Raw genomic sequence first — 20,311 nt, forward strand, 5'->3', positions numbered from 1 at the left:
TAGAGAAAGCATTTGACAAGATCCAACACCTATTCATGATGAAAACACTCAGCGAAATAAGTTTGGAAGGAACCTTCCTCAAGATAATTAAAGCAAATTATAAAAAGTCCACAGCCAACATTATCCTTAATGGAGAAAAACTGAGAACATTTCCACTAAGGTCAGGCATAGGCAAGGCTGTCTAGTGGAAACATCCACTCTTGTTCCACATAATTTTAGAAGTCCTAGCAATAGCAATTAGACAATAGAAGGGAATCAAAGGAATCCAAGTAGGGAAAGAGATAATCAAGTTATTTGCAGATGATATAATGATATATATATATCAAAAACCATAAAGAGTCCACAGAAAAGCTTTTAGAAACAATAAAGCAATACAGCAAAGTGGCCGGCTACAGAGTCAACACACAAAAGACAGTAGCATTTCTTTACAAATAAAGAAGTAGAGGAGAAAGCGATCCAGGAGTCTAAACCATTTAAAATAGTATCTAAAATATCAAGTACATAGGAATCAACCTAACAAGAGAGATGAAAGACCTATACCATGAAAACTTCAAAATGCTTGAGAAAGAAATTGAAGAGGACCTAAGGAATTGGAAGAATATCCCATGCTCATGGGTAGGAAGAATCAATATCATCAAAATGACCATCTTATCTAAACTACTATATAGATTCAATGCAATCCCTATCCAAAATTCAAACATTATTCTTTAAGAAATTAGAACAATCAATTATAAAGTTTGTGTGGAACCACAAAAGACCTAGTTTAGCAAATTCCATATTGAAAAACAAGAAAATGGTGGCATTTCTTCACCTAAACTGAAGCTCTACTATAAAGCCAGAGTGATCAAAACAACATGGTACTGGAACAAAGACAGATGCTCAGACCAACGGGTCAGAATAGAATATCCAATGACTTATCCCCAAATATATGGTCAACTAATATTTGACAAAGGAGCAAAGAACTTGAAATGGAACAAAGACAGTCTCTTCAACAAATGGTGTAGGAACAACTGGATAGCGACCTGTAAGAAATTAAAGATTGATCCTTACCTCACACCTTACACAAAAGTCAACTCAAAATGGATTAATGATCTTGAAATTAGACTCAAAACTATAAAATTCATTGAGGAAAAAATAGGCAGAACATTTAAAGACTTATACCTCAAATAGGTCTGATGATATGATGCCAATGGCAAGAACTATTGCATCAAACCAAAATAAATGGGAATACATCAAACTAAAAATTTTCTGCATAGCAAAAGAAACATGAGCTAAAACTATAAGACAGCTAATGAAATGGGAAAACTTTTTTGCACTCAACACATCAGATAAAGGATTGATATCTAGGATATGCAAAGCACTCACAAAGATTAGCTCACAAAACCTTAAAAAATGGGGAGAAGAAATGAACAGACACTTCTCTGAGGAAGACCAACAGATGGCCAATATACACAAGAAAACATGTTCACCATCACTCATCATTAGGTAAATCCAAATAAAGGCAATGAGTATAGTACACATCAAAAACAATGGGACCAATCTCTGTTGGTGGGTTGGTGGGTATGTGGGAAGAAAGGAACCCTCATCCACTATTCGTGGAAATACTCCCTGGTCCAACCCCTATGTAAAACACTATGGAGGGTTCTCAGTAAACTCAAAATTGAGCTGACATACTACCCAGCAATCATTCTTTTGGGTATCTATCCCCAAGATAAAGACATTCATCCAAAAGTGTATATGCACACCACTATTCATTGCAGCACTCAATACAATAGCCAAGAGTTGAAATCAGCCTAGATGCCCAACAACATATGAGTGGATCATAAAGATGTGGTACATATACACAATAGAATACTACATAGAAATAAGAAATGATACAATCATGCAATTCACAGCAACATGGATGAAGCTGGAAAATATTATGTTAAATGAAGTAAGCCAGAAGAAAAAGGACAAATACAGAATGATATCACATATATATTGTATGTAGAATAACTGCATGACGAAACACAATGGTCTAAATAGTATATACTGTGAATACCATATGTGCCAGGGTATAGCAAGGAGCTGAGATCAAATCAAGCAGAAGAGGAGAAGCACAAAACCTACACTCTCTTTTATAATAGAAAGAAACCTACAACAGCAGAAATAGCTGTTTAAATCGAACAGATGTTTATTCAATCAACGTCTCACTAAAAAGGCAAATAATAATGTACTAATATTTTTACCCACAGAATCAGGTGTAGAATATGACTGGATGCCTGGACTTCGACTACAGTGCTTACTGTTAGTACATTTTAGTGCCTTAATTTTATTATGTATAAAATAACTCTGCATCTCCTTTGTTCATAAAGGTTCATGGAGATATAGATTGGATACCCTAACTTCACAATTCAGTGCTCTATTAGACTCCATATACAGTACTCATTATGACAATGGCTTGATAAAATACTCCATGATTATGTCTTCTATTATGATTTAAAGTTTATGACCATGGAGACCACTCAACAAGGCAACTGCACACCAGAAACTTATGTTGCAGGTCCCATTCAATGAATATGTTTTTGCAAATTACTGTTATCCTTTCTCTTTTATATTTTTAATCTTTTTTTCTTTACTTTTATTTTTTATTTATTATTTACTTATTTTATAATTTTACTTTTCTTCTTTTTTCCTCCTTCAATTCAAACTATGTTATCATTATTGCATAATGCCCACACTGTCAATTTACTTTCAGGAAAGGAACCTTAATGCACAACACACGGAGGAGGATACTACATAGGGTAGACACTTAGTGCTCACTATCATATAGTTTAGCACTCTAAATGTGAAAATCATGTTTATCCAAAAATTTAGCAAAATTCACACCAGCCATTGATGAAGTCCCTAGAAACTGAAAACCTCTTCTCTCTGATGTGCTAGCCCAATTTATTTATTTACCTATTTTTTTCTTTATTAGGTTTTTTCTTTTCTTCTTTCTTTGAATCTAATTTTTTTCATCTATCTATTTTTTCTTAATTCAATTTTTTTGTTGTTGTTGTTGTCTTTGGTCCACAAGTGGTAACGCTCAGGGGTTACTTTTGGCTATGTGCTCAGAAATTGCTCCTGGTTCAGGGACCATATGGATCAAACCCAGGACAGTCCTGCATTAGCAACATGCCAGGCAAACGCCAACCACTGTGCCCCTTAATTCAATTATTTTTGAGCACTCTGGCCAACCCTGTAAGGGTCAGGACTTCAACCACAACCTATGAATAATAGATCTCTAATATCTGTCCATAAGTGGGCATGAATTTGCATGAAGTGGACTCCTCTATGTTTGCTTAATCTATATTGTAAACAATATATGGATATGCCTACAATGTATATAACCTCTGTTATATATATTAATCCCCACCCCATTCAGAACTCCTGTCCTCTCACCCCATCAAACCTGCTCGATTATTTCACCCTATTTAACTCTCTTCACCCTCAGTTCTTTTTTGGTGTTTGTTTTTGCTTTTGTTTGGGGGGGGTTGTTTTGCTTTGTTTTGAGTCACACTGGGCAGCACTCAGGGGTTACTCCTGGCTCTGCACTCAGAAATCACTCCTGGCAGGCTCAAGGGACCATATAGGATGCAGGGAATTGAACCAAGGTCCGTCTGGGGTTGGCCACGTGCATGGCAAATGCCCTACCGCTGTGCTATCTCTCTGGCTGCTCACTGTCAGTTCTTAACTCATGAGGAACTGGGACTGTCCACCTGCTTTAGTAAGCTGCCGCCTGACTCCCAAAGCTAAAGGACATCCTCTCAGTCCCTTATCTCTCACCCCGGCAAGAAGCTGCAACCACCACTCCTGCTGACACAATCCATGTGGCCCTCTTTCTCCCACCTCTATGATGGGCTATTGCTTACTACCAGACTCTGCTCCAGAGGGATCCCCAGCTAGAGAACACTACCTGACCCCTTAAGGCTGCAAACCATTTCTCAGACTTAATAAGACACGGTGTGGGGCGAAACTGTACTCTGGATTTCATCCCCCCACCAAGACTATCTCAAAAGACTTAATGGGGATATCTATATTTTCCTTGTATGTTTAATTTCTTAATAAAAATACTCAGTATATTTTTTCCAAATGTAAAGGTAGTCTCCTCCATCTCTTTTCTTTTTTTTTTTTTATCCTAATTTTTATTTTTGCTTGTTTTGGTTCTGTTTAGCATGAAATTCTAGTAGAATAGTCTTGCTTGGAATAAAAGTTCAGGTCAAAACCAGGGCACAGGGATAGTATAGCTTGTCATTTTTACCCCCAAACAATGTAATTTTTTTTTTTTTTTTTTTTTTTGGTTTTTGGGCCACACCCGGTAACGCTCAGGGGTTACTCCTGGCTATGCGCTCAGAAGTTGCTCCTGGCTTGGGGGACCATATGGGACACCGGGGGATCGAACCGCGGTCCGTCCAAGGCAGCGCTGGCAAGGCAGGCACCTTACCTTTAGCGCCACCGCCCGGCCCCCAAACAATGTAATTTTTACCCCAACAATATAATATGGCATTGTTCCTTTTTGCATAGACACACTAAAATGGGGAAATTTTATGTATAGAAACAAGTTCTTATCTACTAACTAGGGATAAGAATCCAAAATTTTATAACAGGGGCGCTTTCCACCCTAAACATATGTCATGGGGACTCGACTTAGACCTCATTGATCAAACATCAACTGTCCAACCTCAAAACCCTGGATCCTAACATTAGATCTGACAGAGTTCCCTGAAGCAGTAACAGGAAGCAGAGTCCCTCCAGGGCAGTCCCAATCTTGCTCTGGTACCAACTTGCCCAGGGTAGGTTCATACATCACATTGTCCATGACAAAACAGCAACAACTTGCTCTAAGGATAGGTTGCCCAAAGGGAGATATCAGAAGACACTCCATCCTTTGATCTGAGCAAAAACCAATTGTAATTGTAATTGGAGAATTACAGCGGACTGACTTTGACAATGACAACTGAGCAGATCATTTCCTATCACCACTAAGAAAGATGTTGGGGTTTGACAATGAACAGGTCCTGTTTCAATGGTGGAGACATCCCATATCTCTTAGGCCAAAGTAATTTTCTTGCTAATTTCCTCAATACTTAATATGCCTATGCCAAAAAAAAAAAAAGAAAAGAAAAGAAAAGAAAAGAAAAGAAAAGAAAAGAAAAGAAAAGAAAAGAAAAGAAAAGAAAAGAAGAGAAAAGAAAAGAAGAGAAAAGAAACAAACCTTGCCATATTAGCCACCCTTGGTTTTTTTTTTTTAATTCATATTTATAGCTTCCAGGGGACCAGAGAGATAGCACAGTGGTAGGGTATTTGCCTTACAAGCAGCCAATCCCTATTTGTAGCTTCCAGATAGGGGCTCCCATCCACTTTTTTTTTTAAGCAGAACCATAGATCATGAATCATCTTATTCTGCCTCATAGGTCTATGTCTTCCTACAAACTGAGAAAAAAAAAAGTGGATGGTACCAGGGGTAAAGCAGTCTAATGAGCAGTGATTAAAAATAAAATCAAGGGAGGGGGGACTCAAAGCTAATGACAACAGAATCAAGAACCCAAACCACAACTGTTACACTAACAGTCCAGGGGGCTAAGGGTGGAGGTGTGGGATTCATGGTGGGAATTGTGGCAGAGGGAGGTCGTCACTTGTAGTGGGAATTGCCCTAATTCACTCTCACTATGTATTTTAAATATAACTGTGTAAGACTTGTAATTCACATTGGTCTCAATAAAAGTTAAAAAAAAAAAAACAGCAATTACTAGATAGCTGGCAAGTTGACGAAGCTGAACCACATATGTGTTTACATCAGATACTGTGACTTCTACCCATCCCAACCACATTTTGAAGATTAATACAGAAAAATTTGTAGATTTTTCAGTTTTGCCATAAGGAAATTGATTCAGCTAGAAGAAAGTTAATCTCAACCAAGCCACATCAAACCCGAGGAAATGATTATAGATCCACCTTATAAAGTAAATTTAATCTCTCTATTTAAAAGAAGTGAAAACTCTTGAGAATTACACAGCCATGTTTATATTAAAGCAATATGTAGCCCTAAAGAAAATACCAGGGGCTGGAGAGATAGCATAGCGATAGGGCATTTGCCTTGCATGCTGAAAAACAGTGGTTCGAATCCTAGCATTCTATACGGTCCCCCGAGCCTGCCAGGGGCAATTTTTGAGCATAGAGCCAGGTGGCCCTTGAGCGTTGCTGGGTGTGACCCAAAATCCAAAAAAAAAAAAAAAAAAAGAAAGAAAGAAAGAAAGAAAAAGAAAATGCCAGGTTCCTTGGCCTAATTGCAGGCTCTTGATTTAGTCCAAGAATATTGAGCCCAAGAGTCCCTCCGACATTCCTCTCCTTTTCTCTTTGTTGGCATAACCCTCTCCCGGCAACTTTACTGCATTAAAGGTCTTCAAGGGACAGTGACCACAGAGCTAGCTCAACATTTAAAACTTGAATTTTGCTCATCAGGAATTGAGTGGTGAAAATTAACAGCAGCCTATGGTTCCCAGTAACACACTCCTAACTGTTTCTCTTTTCACATGCCAGTGAATGAAGTAGAAAGTATCTCAGAAAAACCCACAGTTGAACATGTCTGGCCACTGAGTCATCTGTATGTGTTATTCAGACATCAAGCCAGTTCCACATTTCTTTTTTTGTTTGTTTGTTTTTCTTTTGTTGTTTTTTTTTAAGTTCCACATTTCTTAATGTTTAGAATACAAAAATTAAGTTTGACACTTCGTAAGACTACATGCTCTTAAAGGTATATAATTAAATCTATGGGTCTCTTTTGAAAAATCAAGATTCAAATACAGGTTTAAGTAGAGAAAATTATAATAAAGATTTACAGCCTTTGACACTATTTACTAAATTACTAAATATTCCTCTATCATGCCATCAAGGAGATAAATGGATAAATCAATCCCATGAAATTCATCTATGTAGTAAGGCAGAAATCAGGAATTTGACATTTAATTAGGCTACAGCATTTTTAACACTAAAAACAATTGCTAACCCCCAAAAAGAGCTCAATTAATTCATCATCACATTCTCCCCTTACCCTTCTCCTTGCCTCACAAAGTCTGAAGATTTCTAATGTTGAAAGAACACATGCAAAGCATTAAACATACATTAGACTGAGACTACAAGCAATTTTAGATTCAGTTCTAATCTTTACCAAGTTCCTTCTTCTGACATGTTTTCCTGAAAGAACTAGTCAGCAATTTAGAAATGCTCAATTATCAGTACTCAACAGTACTCTAGTTCACATTTTATTTATTTATTTTTTTAATAAAGCCTAATTTTTTGGGGGGGTGGGCTGCGCTCAGCGGTTACTCCTGGCTCTGCCTCAGAAATCGCTCCTAGCAGGCTCAGGGGGCCATATGGGATGCGAGGTTTAAAACCACCATCTGTCTTGGATCAGCTGTGTGCAAGGCAAATGCCCCACCGCTGTGCTATCTCTCCAGCCCCAATAAAGCCTAAAGTTAAAAAAAAAAAAACTTTTGTATATTTGAGCTTTATTGGACAAAATATTAATTATTTAAACTAAACCCACAGAGCTAGTCAGTACCCATATTTTTCCCTAACTTGCTTTCACTGAAAAGTCACTCATCTTTGAAAGCAAAAGCTTTTTCTGCCAAGAGCCTAAAAAACAGCAGGTGCATGCATCATAACACAAGAGTGGAGGAACAGAAACAGCTCCCCAAACTCTAACAAACTGTTTCTCCAAGCATATGTCATAATCACTACAACCTCTACCCTGCTTAAAATTCAAGAGCCACAAATGCATTGAAACAATGACACCCAATCTAATCCGCAGGCACAACCTCAAAAGTATAAAGATTTCTGGTTGTTCTTGTGCCTATAGTCAAACAATTGATTTCCCCCTCAGACCTTCGAATCTGGTCTGAACCAAGAGTTAGTAGTTCAAGACACACACCCCTATTCACTCTTTGAAGCTGGAGAATGGCCCCACAGGAGAATTCAGGACATGGTTCCCATCCCGAGCAAATTCCACCTTCACCTCCCTTCATGGTCAACCACTTTGCACAAGTTCCTCCCTGGTACCTCGCCCTGACCCTGGGGATCAATTCACTTGCCACAGCCCAGAGAGGCTGCTGAAAAGCTGTCAGAGTAAATCTGTGCTCACTTTTTGGATGGTTTCATTTCAATGAAGCATGCAACACCCCAGGACGGCTCACAAGTTTAGCCAGGCATGCTGTTCTCCCTAATATATTTTAATTATGCATCTGTTTTATAATTGTAATCAGATTAAGTTACCCCAAAGGCACAAATTGGAATCTTCCCTAATGGCATTGGGAACTTTTCATCAGTGCTAAAATACTAACATTTAAAATTTAAAAAAAAAAAAAAGAAATAAGAAAAAAAAAACAAAACTAAGAGATGCGACCACAACTGTGACTTTTTCCAGAAAGCGATGCAGTTTCTTTGAATACACCATGAAGGTCTCATTACCATCCAAATAAACCCTAAGGCATAAGGTGATTTGAGGGTCTTAGGGGCGTCTTTTTCCTCCCAATTAACGCCTAAATCCTCCTGAAAGCAAAACTGACTTTTTCCAAAGTTCTACAGTATTAACTGGTGGATCCAGGAGTCTGCGCTGGGCTGCGGGGCTTTGGGGGACCCAGAAGTAAAGTTAGAGCAAATGCGCTCCAACCATCACTGTTCTCCCCACTGTGTTGGCAACTGTCTTGTGTGTGTGTGTGTGTGTGTGTGTGTGTGTGTGTGTGTGTGTGTGTGTGTGTGTGTGTGTAGAGCCCATAAATGCAAGTGTCCCATCAAGAAGAGGAAACACTAAGGGATGAGCAAGGGACAGGGAGAAGCTTCCTTCCTTCCCTGACAGACGTCAAACCGCTTAATGTTTGTTTTTGTTGTTGCACCCACAAAGATATTTTTTAATACGTTCATTAAACAGTTTCCCAAATTGCCACTCTTTCCGCTGAGAAACTTCAGCGTCTGCCAAGAGCTGGGGGGGGGGGGGGGACTGGGGGGAGAGAGAGGTAGAGAACCTGCTACAAACTAACAGCTCAACTCCCGACGCTTGCCGCCCGTTTGTCCGCTTTAGATGCTCCAGTGTTCACAGGGTCCCCAGCACCCGGGACCCCGAAAGCAACTAAAGGGTGGACTTCGGCAAGACCGGGCCTCCCCCGCTCTCCCTCCCACACACGCGCTCGCGCGGTGCTCCGCGCCTTACCTGTCATCGTAGCAGAAATCCGCACTCAGGGTGTTGAGGTACAAGGCAAGCCCCAGCGCGCTGCTCAGCAACTCTGCGATCATCTCTCCGCCGCCTTCCTGCGGGCTCTGCTCCCAGGGTGGTGCGGGCGGCGGCGGCGGGAACCCGGGGCATCAATCCCCACCCGGCAGGCTGCACTTGCCCCTGAGACGGCGTCCTCCCCCGGGCCGGCTCAGCCGCTCTCCTGCTCCTCCTCCTTCTCCTCCTCCAGCTGTTCCTCCAGATCCTGATCCCCCACCTCCTGCTCCTGGTCCTGGTCCTGCTCCTCAGATCCTCCTGCTCCTGATCCTCCTGGTCCTCCTGGTCCTTCTTCTCCGGCTCCTTCGGCTCCAACCCCTGGCCCTCCTGCTCCGGCTCCTGCTCCGGCTCCTCCTCCGCCTCCAGCTCCTGCACCTCCTGCTCGCCCCCTTTAGCAGCTCCGGCGTCCTCCCGGGATGCGGGCTCACACCGCGCCCACCATGCTCGGCGCCCGCGAGCTCCGCGCCCACCGCGGATGCACCGGCTGGCTGCTTAGCGCGAGTCCTTCGCGTCGCCCGCCTACCCCATGGCAATTCGGGGAGCGGGCGGTGAGAAGGAGGCGGGGCGTGCGGGCACGGGGCGGAGGGACCCGAGCGAGCCCGGTTAAAGGGCGAGAGACCGAGAGAAAGAGAAAGGGGCGCGGGGAGGGTGCGGGCGAGGCGAGCCACCGCCCCTCCGGCTCCCGCGGCAGCCGCTCATTCACTCTCTACCGGCGCCCGCCCTCCGGGTCCCCGCCCCGGCTCGGCCCGGCCCCTGCGCCAGGGCAGCGAGAAGCTGCGGCCAGAACCTCCAGCAGCGCCCGCGTGGGGTTGCCGACCGAGCACCGCAGCGCCTGCGTGGCCAAAGCCCAGTTCGGCAAGGACCCGCCCCTTCCCCGCCGGCTCCTCCCGGAAGGCTCCGCCCACCCTCCGTCTCCACCTATGGCCCCCTCCCATCCCGCCCCCTGGGTCCTAGGCTTCGCCCACCCTCCGTCTCCGCCTATAGGCTCCTTCTCCTGAATCCCCTGTGGCTGTAGGCCCCGCCCGCCTCGCTTTGATTGACCGCAGGCGTCGCCCACCTTTGGGCTGAAGGCTCCGCTCACTCCAGGTTTGACTGGCCGCAGGCCCCGCCCACCCGTCCTGACTGGTCCACGTTCCGTCCATCTGACTTTAAATGGCCGCAGGCTCCGCCTCCCTTCTCCGGCAGGCCAGTCCAGGCCCTGCACACCCCGCTCCCGCTGGCCTCCTCGCCCCTTTCCTTCCACTTTGCAAAGCCCCTGGGGCCTCGGTGCTCCCGCTGCAGCCCACTGCACTGGGTTAGCTTTAGCGCATTCCGAGGCGGCCGGGTTTGTGGGTTCTGGGTGAGGGCTTGAGAAGAAACGGCGCGCCGCCGAGGACGCGATCTCAGGTCCCACTGTGCTGCCTGGCAACGCCTGACACCCAGCGCTGCCGCTCCACTGCCTTGCGTAAGTCCGGTCGGTCATCTGGAGCGATTTTCTGGGGACACGAAAGTGGAAGAACGAGGTTGACAAGTACAGCAGCCTCCAATTGTCACAACGGTCACGCTCGCAAGGGGGGAAGGGGAGAGATTTCTGCCCAGAGCCTGCAATTGTCCCGAGAGTCGGTGCAAAGAACCTGTGGGGAGGAAAACCTTCCCGCATTCAAGTTGCACACACGCACGCGCACACACACACACACACACACACACACACACACCACGCACACACGCGCACGTACGCACACGCACGCACGCACATATATATAGCGCACAGCTGCTGGGGATATTGGGTGGTTTCCAGGGGACAGTCATACTGCTCTGAGAACCAACCGAGAAAGGATTCCCAGCTCGGTCCTCGAGTGCTGCGCGTTATTTTTCAGCCCAGCGGACCGGGTTGCTAATGCCCTTTCCATTCCTTTCCTGCCGGATGCATGATGGAAGACCTCTAGCAAGAAGAAACCCGGGCTAGACTAACGAATGGGCCTGATTAGAATACACCCCCACCCCCTACCCCCGTACTCAAGACCAGAGAGGATCTTGAGCGACCTGCCTCACCACCATCTCCTCCGGGCTTGGTCACTTTCTGGCTGCAGGAGCGACAAGCTGGAACTACGATGAACACTACTGCAGCGCCCCCTGATGCACAGCAGCCACTGTGCATGAGAAACCGAACCAGTCTTTCTCCCTGACTCCACACCTAACCACCAGCTCCCCATGGGCAGCACCTAACCAGCAAGAACTCCCCCACTCCGCCCCAGCAAATGAACCAACGAAAGAAACTGCAAAGAATTCGAATCCGCATCTGGAGGTGGGTTTGGCAACTGTCTGAAAAGTCATTTCAGGCCCTTGCCACACCCCATGGGGCTAGAGACTAAATTTGTGTGGCATACACGTCTCCAATCCAAGCCCAATCTTTTCCTGGTGCCACAGAAAAGTCTGGATAGACACACATAGAATGATGAATATTTATTATGCCTATTGCGCCATGCCCAGGAAGCAAATGTCTTTGTACTCAATGATAAATGTGAACCTGCATAAAAGGAAGTTGGGGTGGGTGGAGAGCAGATCAGGGTTATACCTGGTGCTTTGGTCCTTTGAGCTTAATTCCCACAGAAGATACCTGTACCTCGAGGGCAGGGAGTGATATTATCACACACACACACTCTCTCTCTCTCTCTCTCTCTCTCTCTCTCTCTCTCTCTCTCTCTCTCTCTCTCTCCTCCCTCTCCCTCTCTAAATCTCTAAATCTCTTTCTCTCACATTTGTTCCTCCCACTGATGATGAATTTTCAAATTGTTCACCAGAGGGACCAGTCCATGGTAGGAAATTTTACCACAAAGAGCGAACTTGGGGCAGAGAAGGGACCATTATGGCAATGACAGGTGGGAATGATCTCTCTGGACAAGAACTGGGCGCTGAACAGAGGTAAAGTGATGTGCATAGTACTCCTTTATTAACAATAATGCAAACCACAATGTCTAAAACAAAAGGAGAGGAGGAGAGAAACAGAGACAGAGAGAGACAGGCAGCAGGGGTTGTGGGAAGGGCCTGAGGAAAACCGGGAACTTTGGTGGTGTGAAATGTGAACTGGGGAAGGATATTGTAACAACTTTATAACTAAAACAAAAAAACCAACTGAATTATGAACAACCTTGTAACCAATAAATGAAAAACCAATTTTATTGCTATGATAATTTAAAGAAAGTTAAAATCAGAAGGCCTGTGTCTCCCCCAGTGTGGATGGCTGAAAAAGGACTCAAAGAGAGGTTGCTTCCTTGAAAAGACAGGATGATATTTCTCGTTTAGTAACAGTTGTAAACAATAGTTGCAAATATTTATTTGGCCTAATAGAATCTAACTGTTGCGAGACTGAGCAGAACCTTTGGAACCTAGACTTCGGCTTAGGGACTGAGCAAAAACATGGATCACACAATACAGAAGACTGAACACACCAACAATGATAGAACAGAACCTCTAGAACTGTAAAGACTCTCTCCTAGACTTTGTCCTAGAACCTGCATAGATACCAAGATTTCTAGCTACAGTGGCCTCATTTTCTCATCCACAATTGAGAGGAAAGTTTCCTGGCACCACAAAAAAAAAAAACAAAAAAAAAAAACAAAAACAAAAAAAAAAAAAACGGGATTATGGTAATGAGTATGTATGGAGCCAGTGGTTGTTCCCATGACAGTATGCTTCAAGAGTGGAGAAACCCTGAATCTCTTAGGCCACTGGAATTTCCTTCCTTCCCCAATACTTTACTGTGCCTATGCAAAAAACAAAACAAGTGGGGGGAACACCAAACCCTACAACTCCAGCACTCCTTTTTCTTATTTTGTTTAGTTTGTTTTTGATATTATTTTTCTTCTCTTTTTTCTTCAACTTTTTTCTTTTTCACTCTTGTGGATATTATTTGGTGATTTGCGGGGGTGGGGGGGCTGGGTGCAATTTTTTTTTCTTGGTAGTTGCTACCAAATAGTTCTTCTCTTTTCCTTAACCTTTTTATCTCCAACAGAATCGCATAACTTGAATCATTCAGCCTCATAAATTGAGGGGAGAAAATGATGATACCAGGACCAGTCATATGAACATGTAGTGAAAATAAAAAATGACCAGACTGGAACACCAAACCCAAAAAAATGACAACAGAATAGATACCCAATCTACAACAAGCTGTAAAGTGGAGACCAGTTACACTAATATTCTGGGGGGTAAAGGAGGGAGATATGGAAGACATGCTAGGAACAGGAGTAGAGGGAGGACAACATTGGTGGAAGGAATGCCTTTCATTCATTGTCACTATGTGCTGTAAATAATTCTGTGTAATGCACTTCAGTCACAATAAAAATTAAAAAAAATTTCACTGTTGCTGTGCTAAGTATGTATATAGTAGAACATTTACCTCTAGATGACAAAATTAGTACACACAAATATGGCCTTGATTAAATATCACTTTACCTGGGAAAACTAGCCTGAAGAGAAACATAAAAATAACTTTGTAATTCTCAAAGTAAAGTTAGTCTTTTAAAAGATGTTCTGTGTTTTCAGACAGTCTGCCCACTCAGATGAAAGGAGACTTTCATAGGAACACCTGGTAAACTTGCTAATCTTTTTATTTATATCAGAATTGACACCCGGGGTCCAGCCTAGGAGTAAGAATCTTTGAGATGTTAAAATTTGCCCTCGGATACCTGAGAAGACTCTAGCTCAACCACCCTTTGTCTTTTAACTGGAGCTTATCATTCAAATGAAGGATTATAACACACTAAAAGCCTGTGATCAAACAGTATTTACTGATAAGCTTTTTGCTAACAAGAAAGTACAATTATTTTAACCTTGTAGGAAAGCAGATGTAGATAGTCTCGCACACGTAAAATTCAAGTACATCCCTGTAGCATTCAATAAAGACACAGAAAATTATGGTTCATAACAATTTGTTAAAAGTAAAAGCCTTGCACCAAGGAAGGTTCAAAGTTCAGGGATGCCTAGACTGGGAGCAAGGGAGAGGTCCCCAAGGAACCAGGGGCTGGGGATATTGGGTCCAGGGAAGCCCAATACCTGAATCAGAGACCACAAACCTTCAGGGATGCAAACGGCGTGCAGGTTTATCAAATCACAGAGCACTTTGGATTCATCATAGATTCCCAGTGCAGCAGGGCTTTAGGTCTATGGTGAGACCTCGAGCATTCAAACATACAAGTATTTAAAGGAAATCATAGGGCAATGAGCGCACAAATCAAAACATTTCATATGTTACATGTAAGTGTTACAGTTTGAAATCACCAATAAAAATGTCAAAAGAAGATACGGTTCCAGCCTCTTCATGACATCATTAATTCCAGCCCTCATACTGATGGTATTTTTGTGATATGGATAGAACCTCCAGGTGGTCTTTAGGTGTGTACTGATTTGGTCTGGGAGGGCCCATGCTAGCAGGGCGGAGGTGCCCTATGTGACCAGGGTGGAGGTACTGGGCTGTTGGGAGGAGGGAATCTGGGGTCTCATGTTTCTACCTCAGGCAAGCCAGTGACAGAAGCAAAAATAGCACTAAACTAGATTTTACCCTACTCTATACCCATATACATGTACCATCTATATGCTATCTCATTCCAGTGACTGTGTGCAATCACTCCTCCCCAATCCTCATGGGCCATCTGCCCTCTTCGGGGATCAAGGTGTTCCCCTTAGTACGTAAGATGATCAATTGGTTCCACCTCCCTCCCCTCCCTTCAAGGCTTCTCTTGCATTCCTTGGGATCTCCTTGTGATGTACAGCCTGGTTCCAGAAATCAGCTGTCTCTTTAGGCCTAATCTTTCTTATCTTAAAATTGCAGCCTATGACTAAATTTGCAATCCCATCTATTACTAAGAAATCACTATTTCTATTAAAAAACTACTTGAGAAACATTATAAAATTACTTAACAACATACTATGTCAAAAATATCTATTCCAACAAACTGAGTGTGTCTCTGTCATTTGCCGAATCTTGCATCCATTTTCCTGGGGACCCAGAGAACTCCCAAAAGTATCTGGACAAAGAGGTCATGGCACATTTTTTTTAAATAAAAAAAGTAATAAATGATCTGTGCAACAACCAAGACCACTAATTACAAAATACTGATTTCAACAACAGTGATGGAACAGAACTTCTAGAACCATAAAGAAAGACTCTGTTCTAGGCTTTGTCCGAGGACCTGTGAAAATACCAAGATCTCTAGTTACAGAGCCCTGATTTTATCATCCACAACTGAGCAGAAAGTTTCCTGGCACCATAAAAAGTTTGGGGTTTGAAAATGAGTGTGTACAAAAACTGTAGTTGTTCCCATGACTGTATGCTTGAAGGTTGGAGAAACCCTGTATCTCTTAGGTCAAGGGAATTCCCTTTCTAATTTTTCCAATACTTACTGTACCTATACAAAAAAAAAAAAGCACAAAACCTTGCCACACCAGCCCCCTCCTTCCATTGTTTTTGTTTGTTTGTTTCATTTTTGTTTTGTTTGTTTTTCTGTTCTCCTGATTATTATTTTGTTGTTTTCTGGCTGCTGCTTTAGTGCTTTTTTGTATTTCCTGGTTTTGGGTTTTGGTTTGGTTTTTGGTTTTTGTGGGGGGTTTTTGTTTTGTTTTTGTTTTGTTCTGTTATGTTTTTCTTTTTTCCCTTTCTTCTTTTAAATTGATATTTATATCCTCTAGATGGACTCCTCCCAATTTTTGTTTCTTTTCTTTATTTTCAAACAAAACCACATAACTTGAATCATCTTGTTCTGCCTCATAAATTGAGGGGGGGGGGAATGGATGGTACCAGGACCAAACAGTCCTATGAACATTGAACAGAAATAAAAAATGATCAGACTTAAACACCAAATCCAAAATCAACAACAATAGAATCAATACCCAATCTACAACAAGCAGTACACAGAGGAATCAGTTACAATAGCAGCCCAAGAGGCAAAGGAGGGAGATATGGGATGAGTGCAGGAAACAGGGGTAGAGAGAGGACAACACTGGTGGTGGAAATGCCCCTGATTTTTTGTCATTATGTATCTTTTTTTAATATTTTATTTAAATACCTTGATTACATACATGATTGTGTTTGGGTTTCAGTCATATAAGAACACCACCCATCACCAGTGCAACGTTCCCATCACCAATGTCCCACCACCCATCACCAGTGCAACGTTCCCATCACCAATGTCCCAAATCTCCCTCCTCCCCACCCGACCCCCGCCTGTACTCTAGACAGGCTTTCCCTTTCCCTCATACTTTCTCATTATTAGGACAGTTCGAAATGTAGTTATTTCTCTAACTAAACTCATCAGTGTTTGTGGTGAGATTCCTGAGGTGAGCTCTTTTCTCTTTTGTGTCTGAAAATTATTATTGTAAGAATGTCTTTCATTTTTCTTAAAACCCATAGATGAGTGAGACCATTCTGCGTTTTTCTCTGTGACTTATCTCACTCAGCATAATAGATTCCATGTACATCCATGTATAGGAAAATTTCTTGACTTCATCTCTCCTGACAGCTGCATAATATTCTATTGTGTATATGTACCACAGTTTCTTTAGCCATTCGTCTGTTGAAGGGCATCTTGGTTGTTTCCAGAGTCTTGCTATGGTAAATAGTGCTGCAATGAATATAGGTGTAAGGAAGGGGGTTTTGTATTGTATTTTTGTGTTCCTAGGGTATGTTCCTAGGAGTGGTATTGCTGGATCGTATGGAAGTTCGATTTCCAGTTTTTGGAGGAATCTCCATATCGCTTTCCATAAAGGCTGAACTAGACGGCATTCCCACCAGCAGTGGATTAGAGTTCCTTTCTCTCCACATCCCCGCCAACACTGTTTATTCTCATTCTTTGTGATGTATGCCATTCTCTGTGGTGTGAGGTGGTACCTCATAGTTGTTTTGATTTGCATCTCCCTGAAGATTAATGATGTGGAGCATTTATTCATGTGTCTTTTGGCCATTTGTATTTCTTCATTGTCAAAGCGTCTGTCCATATCTTCTCCCCATTTTTTGATGGGATTAGATGTTTTTTTCTTATAAAGTTCTGTCAGTGCCCTGTATATTTTGGAGATTAGCCCCTTGTCTGATGGGTATTGGGTGAATAGTTTCTCCCACTCAGTGGGTGGCTCTTGTATCCTGGGCGCTATTTCCTTTGAGGTGCAGAAGCTTTTCAGCTTAGTATATTCCCATCTGTTAAACTCTGCTTTCACTTGCTTGAGAGTCCAATTTCTTCCTTGAATATGCCTGTAGTTTCAATGTCCTGGAGTGTTTTGCCTATGTGTTGTTCTATATATCTTATAGTTTGGGGTCTGATATCGAGGTCTTTAATCCATTTGAATTTTACCTTTGTACATGATGTTAGCTGGGGGTCTAAGATCAATTTTTTGCAAGTGGCTATCCAGTTGTGCCAACACCACTTGTTGAAGAGGCTTTCCTTGCTCCATTTAGGATTTCTTGCTCCTTTATCAAAAATTAGGTGATTGTATGTCTGGGGAACATTCTCTGAGTAGTCAAGCCTATTCCACTGATCTGAGGTCCTGTCCTTATTCCAATACCATGCTGTTTTGATAACTATTGCTTTGTAGTAAAGTTTAAAGTTGGGGAAAGTAATTCCTCCCATATTCTTTTTCCCAATGATTGCTTTAGCTATTCGAGGGTGTTTATTGTTCCAAACTAATTTTAAAAGTACCTAATTCACTTCTTTGAAGAATGCCATGGGTATATTTAGAGGGATTCCATTAAATCTGTGTAATGCTTTGAGGAGTATTGCCATTTTAATGATGTTAATCCTGCCAATCCATGAGCAGGGTATGTGTTTCCATTTCCAAGTGTCCTCTCTTATTTCATGGAGCAGAGTTTTATAGTTTTCTTTGTATAGGTCCTTCACATTTTTAGTCAAGTTGATTCCAAGCTATTTGAGTTTGTGTGGCACTATTGTGAATGGGTTGTTTTCTTTTCTTTTCTTTTCTTTTTTTTGGGGGCCACACCCGTTTGATACTCAGGGGTTACTCCTGGCTCTGCGCTCAGAAGTCGCTCCTGGCTTGGGGGGACCATATGGGATGCCAGGGGATCGAACTGCGGTCCATCCTACGGTAGCGCTTGCAAGGTAAGCACCTTACCTTAGAGTAAGGCACCACCTTAGGCACCACCTTCCCAGCCCGCGGTTGTTTTCTTAATGTTCATTTCTTCCTTATTACTATTGGTGTATAGAAAGGCCATTGATTTTTGTGTGTTAATTTTGTAGCCTGCCACCTTGCTATATGAGTCTATTGTCTCTAGAATCTTTTTCGTAGGCACTTTAGGGTTTTCTAAGTAGAGTATCATGTCAATTGCAAACAGTGAGAACTTGACTTCTTCCTTTCCTATATGGATTTCCTTGATATCTTTTTCTTGCCTAACCACTATAGTAAGTACTTCCAGTGTTCTATTGAACAGGAGTGGTGAGAGAGTACAGCCTTGTCTTGTGCCAGAATTTAGAGGGAAGGCTTCTAGTTTTTCTCTATTGAGAATAATATTTGCCATTGGCTTGTGGTAGATGGCCTTAATTATATTGAGAAAGGTTCCTTCCATTCCCATCTTGCTGAGAGTTTTGATCAAGAATGGGTGTTGGACCTTATCAAATGCTTTCTCTGTATCTATTGATATGATCATGTGGTTTTTACTTTTCTTGTTGTTAATGTTGTGTATTATGTTGATAGATTTACGGATGTTAAACCATCGTTGCATTCCTGGGATGAAACCTACTTGATCGTAGTAGATGATCTTCATAATGAGGCATTGAATCCTATTTGCCAGTATTTTGTTGAGGATCTTTGCATCTGCATTCATCAGCAATATTGGACTGTAATTTTCTTTTTTCGTAGCATCTCTGTCTGGTTTAGGTATCAAGGTGATGTTGGCTTCATAAAAGCTATTTGGAAGTGTTTCCATTTGTTCAATTTCATGAAAGAGTTTTGCCAGGATTGGTAGTAGTTCCTCTTGGAAAGTTTGAAAGAATTCATTAGTGAATCCATCTGGGCCTGGGTTTTTGTTTTTGGGCAGACATTTGATTGCCGTTTTAATTTCATAAATAGTGATGGGAGTGTTTAGATATGTTACATCCTATTCCTTCAACCGTGGAAGATTATAAGAGTCCAAAAATTTATCCATTTCTTCCAGGTTCTCAATTTTAGTGGTGTAGAGTTTCTCAAAGTAGTTTCTGATTACCCTTTGAATCTCTGTCCTATCAGTAGTGATCTCTCCGTTTTTATTCCTAATACGAGTTATCAAGTTTCTCTCTCTTTCTTTGTTAGTTTTGCCAGTGGTCTATCAATCTTGTTTATTTTTTTCAAAGAACCAACTTCTGCTTTCGTTGATCTTTCAGATTGTTTTTTGGATTTCCACTTCGTTGATTTCTGCTCTCAGCTTTGTTATTACCTTCTGTCCTCCTATTTTTGGGTCCTTTTGTTGAGCACTTTCTAGTTCTATTAGCTGTGTCATTAAGCTACTCGGGTACACTCCTTTTTCCTTCCTGATGTGTGCTTGCAAAGCTATAAATTTTCCTCTCAGTACTGCTTTTGCTGTGTCCCATAAGTTCTGATAGTTTGTGTCTTTATTGTCATTTGTTTTCAGGAACCTTTTGATTTTATTGATTGAATCTCATTGATTTTATCTTGGACCCACTGGTTATTCAGTATGAGGCTGTTTAACTTCCAGATGTTAAAGTTTTTCTTCTGAGTCTCTTTTGAATTCACAAATAATTTCAGAGCCTTGTGGTCAGCGAAGGTAGTCTGCCAAATTTCTATCCTCTTGATATAATGGAGATATATTTTATGTGTCAGCATGTAGTCTATCCTGGAGAATATCCCATGTACATTGGAGAAGAATGTGTATTCAGGTTTCTGTGGATGGAGTGTCCTATATATATCCACTAGGCCTCTTTCTTTCATTTCTCTTTTCAGGTCTAGTATATTCTTGTTGGGTTTCAGTCTGGTTGACCTATCCAGTGTTGACAAAGCCGTGTTGAGGTCCCCACAATTATTGTGTTGTTATTGATATTATTTTTCAGATTT

At 42.1% G+C, this 20,311-nt stretch overlaps 1 protein-coding gene across 1 annotated transcript in view; it reads right to left on the reverse strand.

Annotated features, from left to right (window-relative positions):
* Window positions 1-9,513, reverse strand: part of TMTC2 (transmembrane O-mannosyltransferase targeting cadherins 2) — a 587,133-nt gene extending 577,620 nt beyond the window's left edge. Inside the window, exon 1 of the mRNA XM_049783373.1 lies at window positions 9,227-9,513. Within this exon, the coding sequence (XP_049639330.1) occupies window positions 9,227-9,309 (83 nt within the window). The 5' untranslated portion in view covers window positions 9,310-9,513. The remainder of the gene's footprint in view (window positions 1-9,226) is intronic.
* Window positions 9,514-20,311: the final 10,798 nt, after the last annotated feature.

Source organism: Suncus etruscus, chromosome 11 (genome assembly GCF_024139225.1).
Source record: "Suncus etruscus isolate mSunEtr1 chromosome 11, mSunEtr1.pri.cur, whole genome shotgun sequence".
Taxonomy (NCBI): domain Eukaryota; kingdom Metazoa; phylum Chordata; class Mammalia; order Eulipotyphla; family Soricidae; genus Suncus; species Suncus etruscus.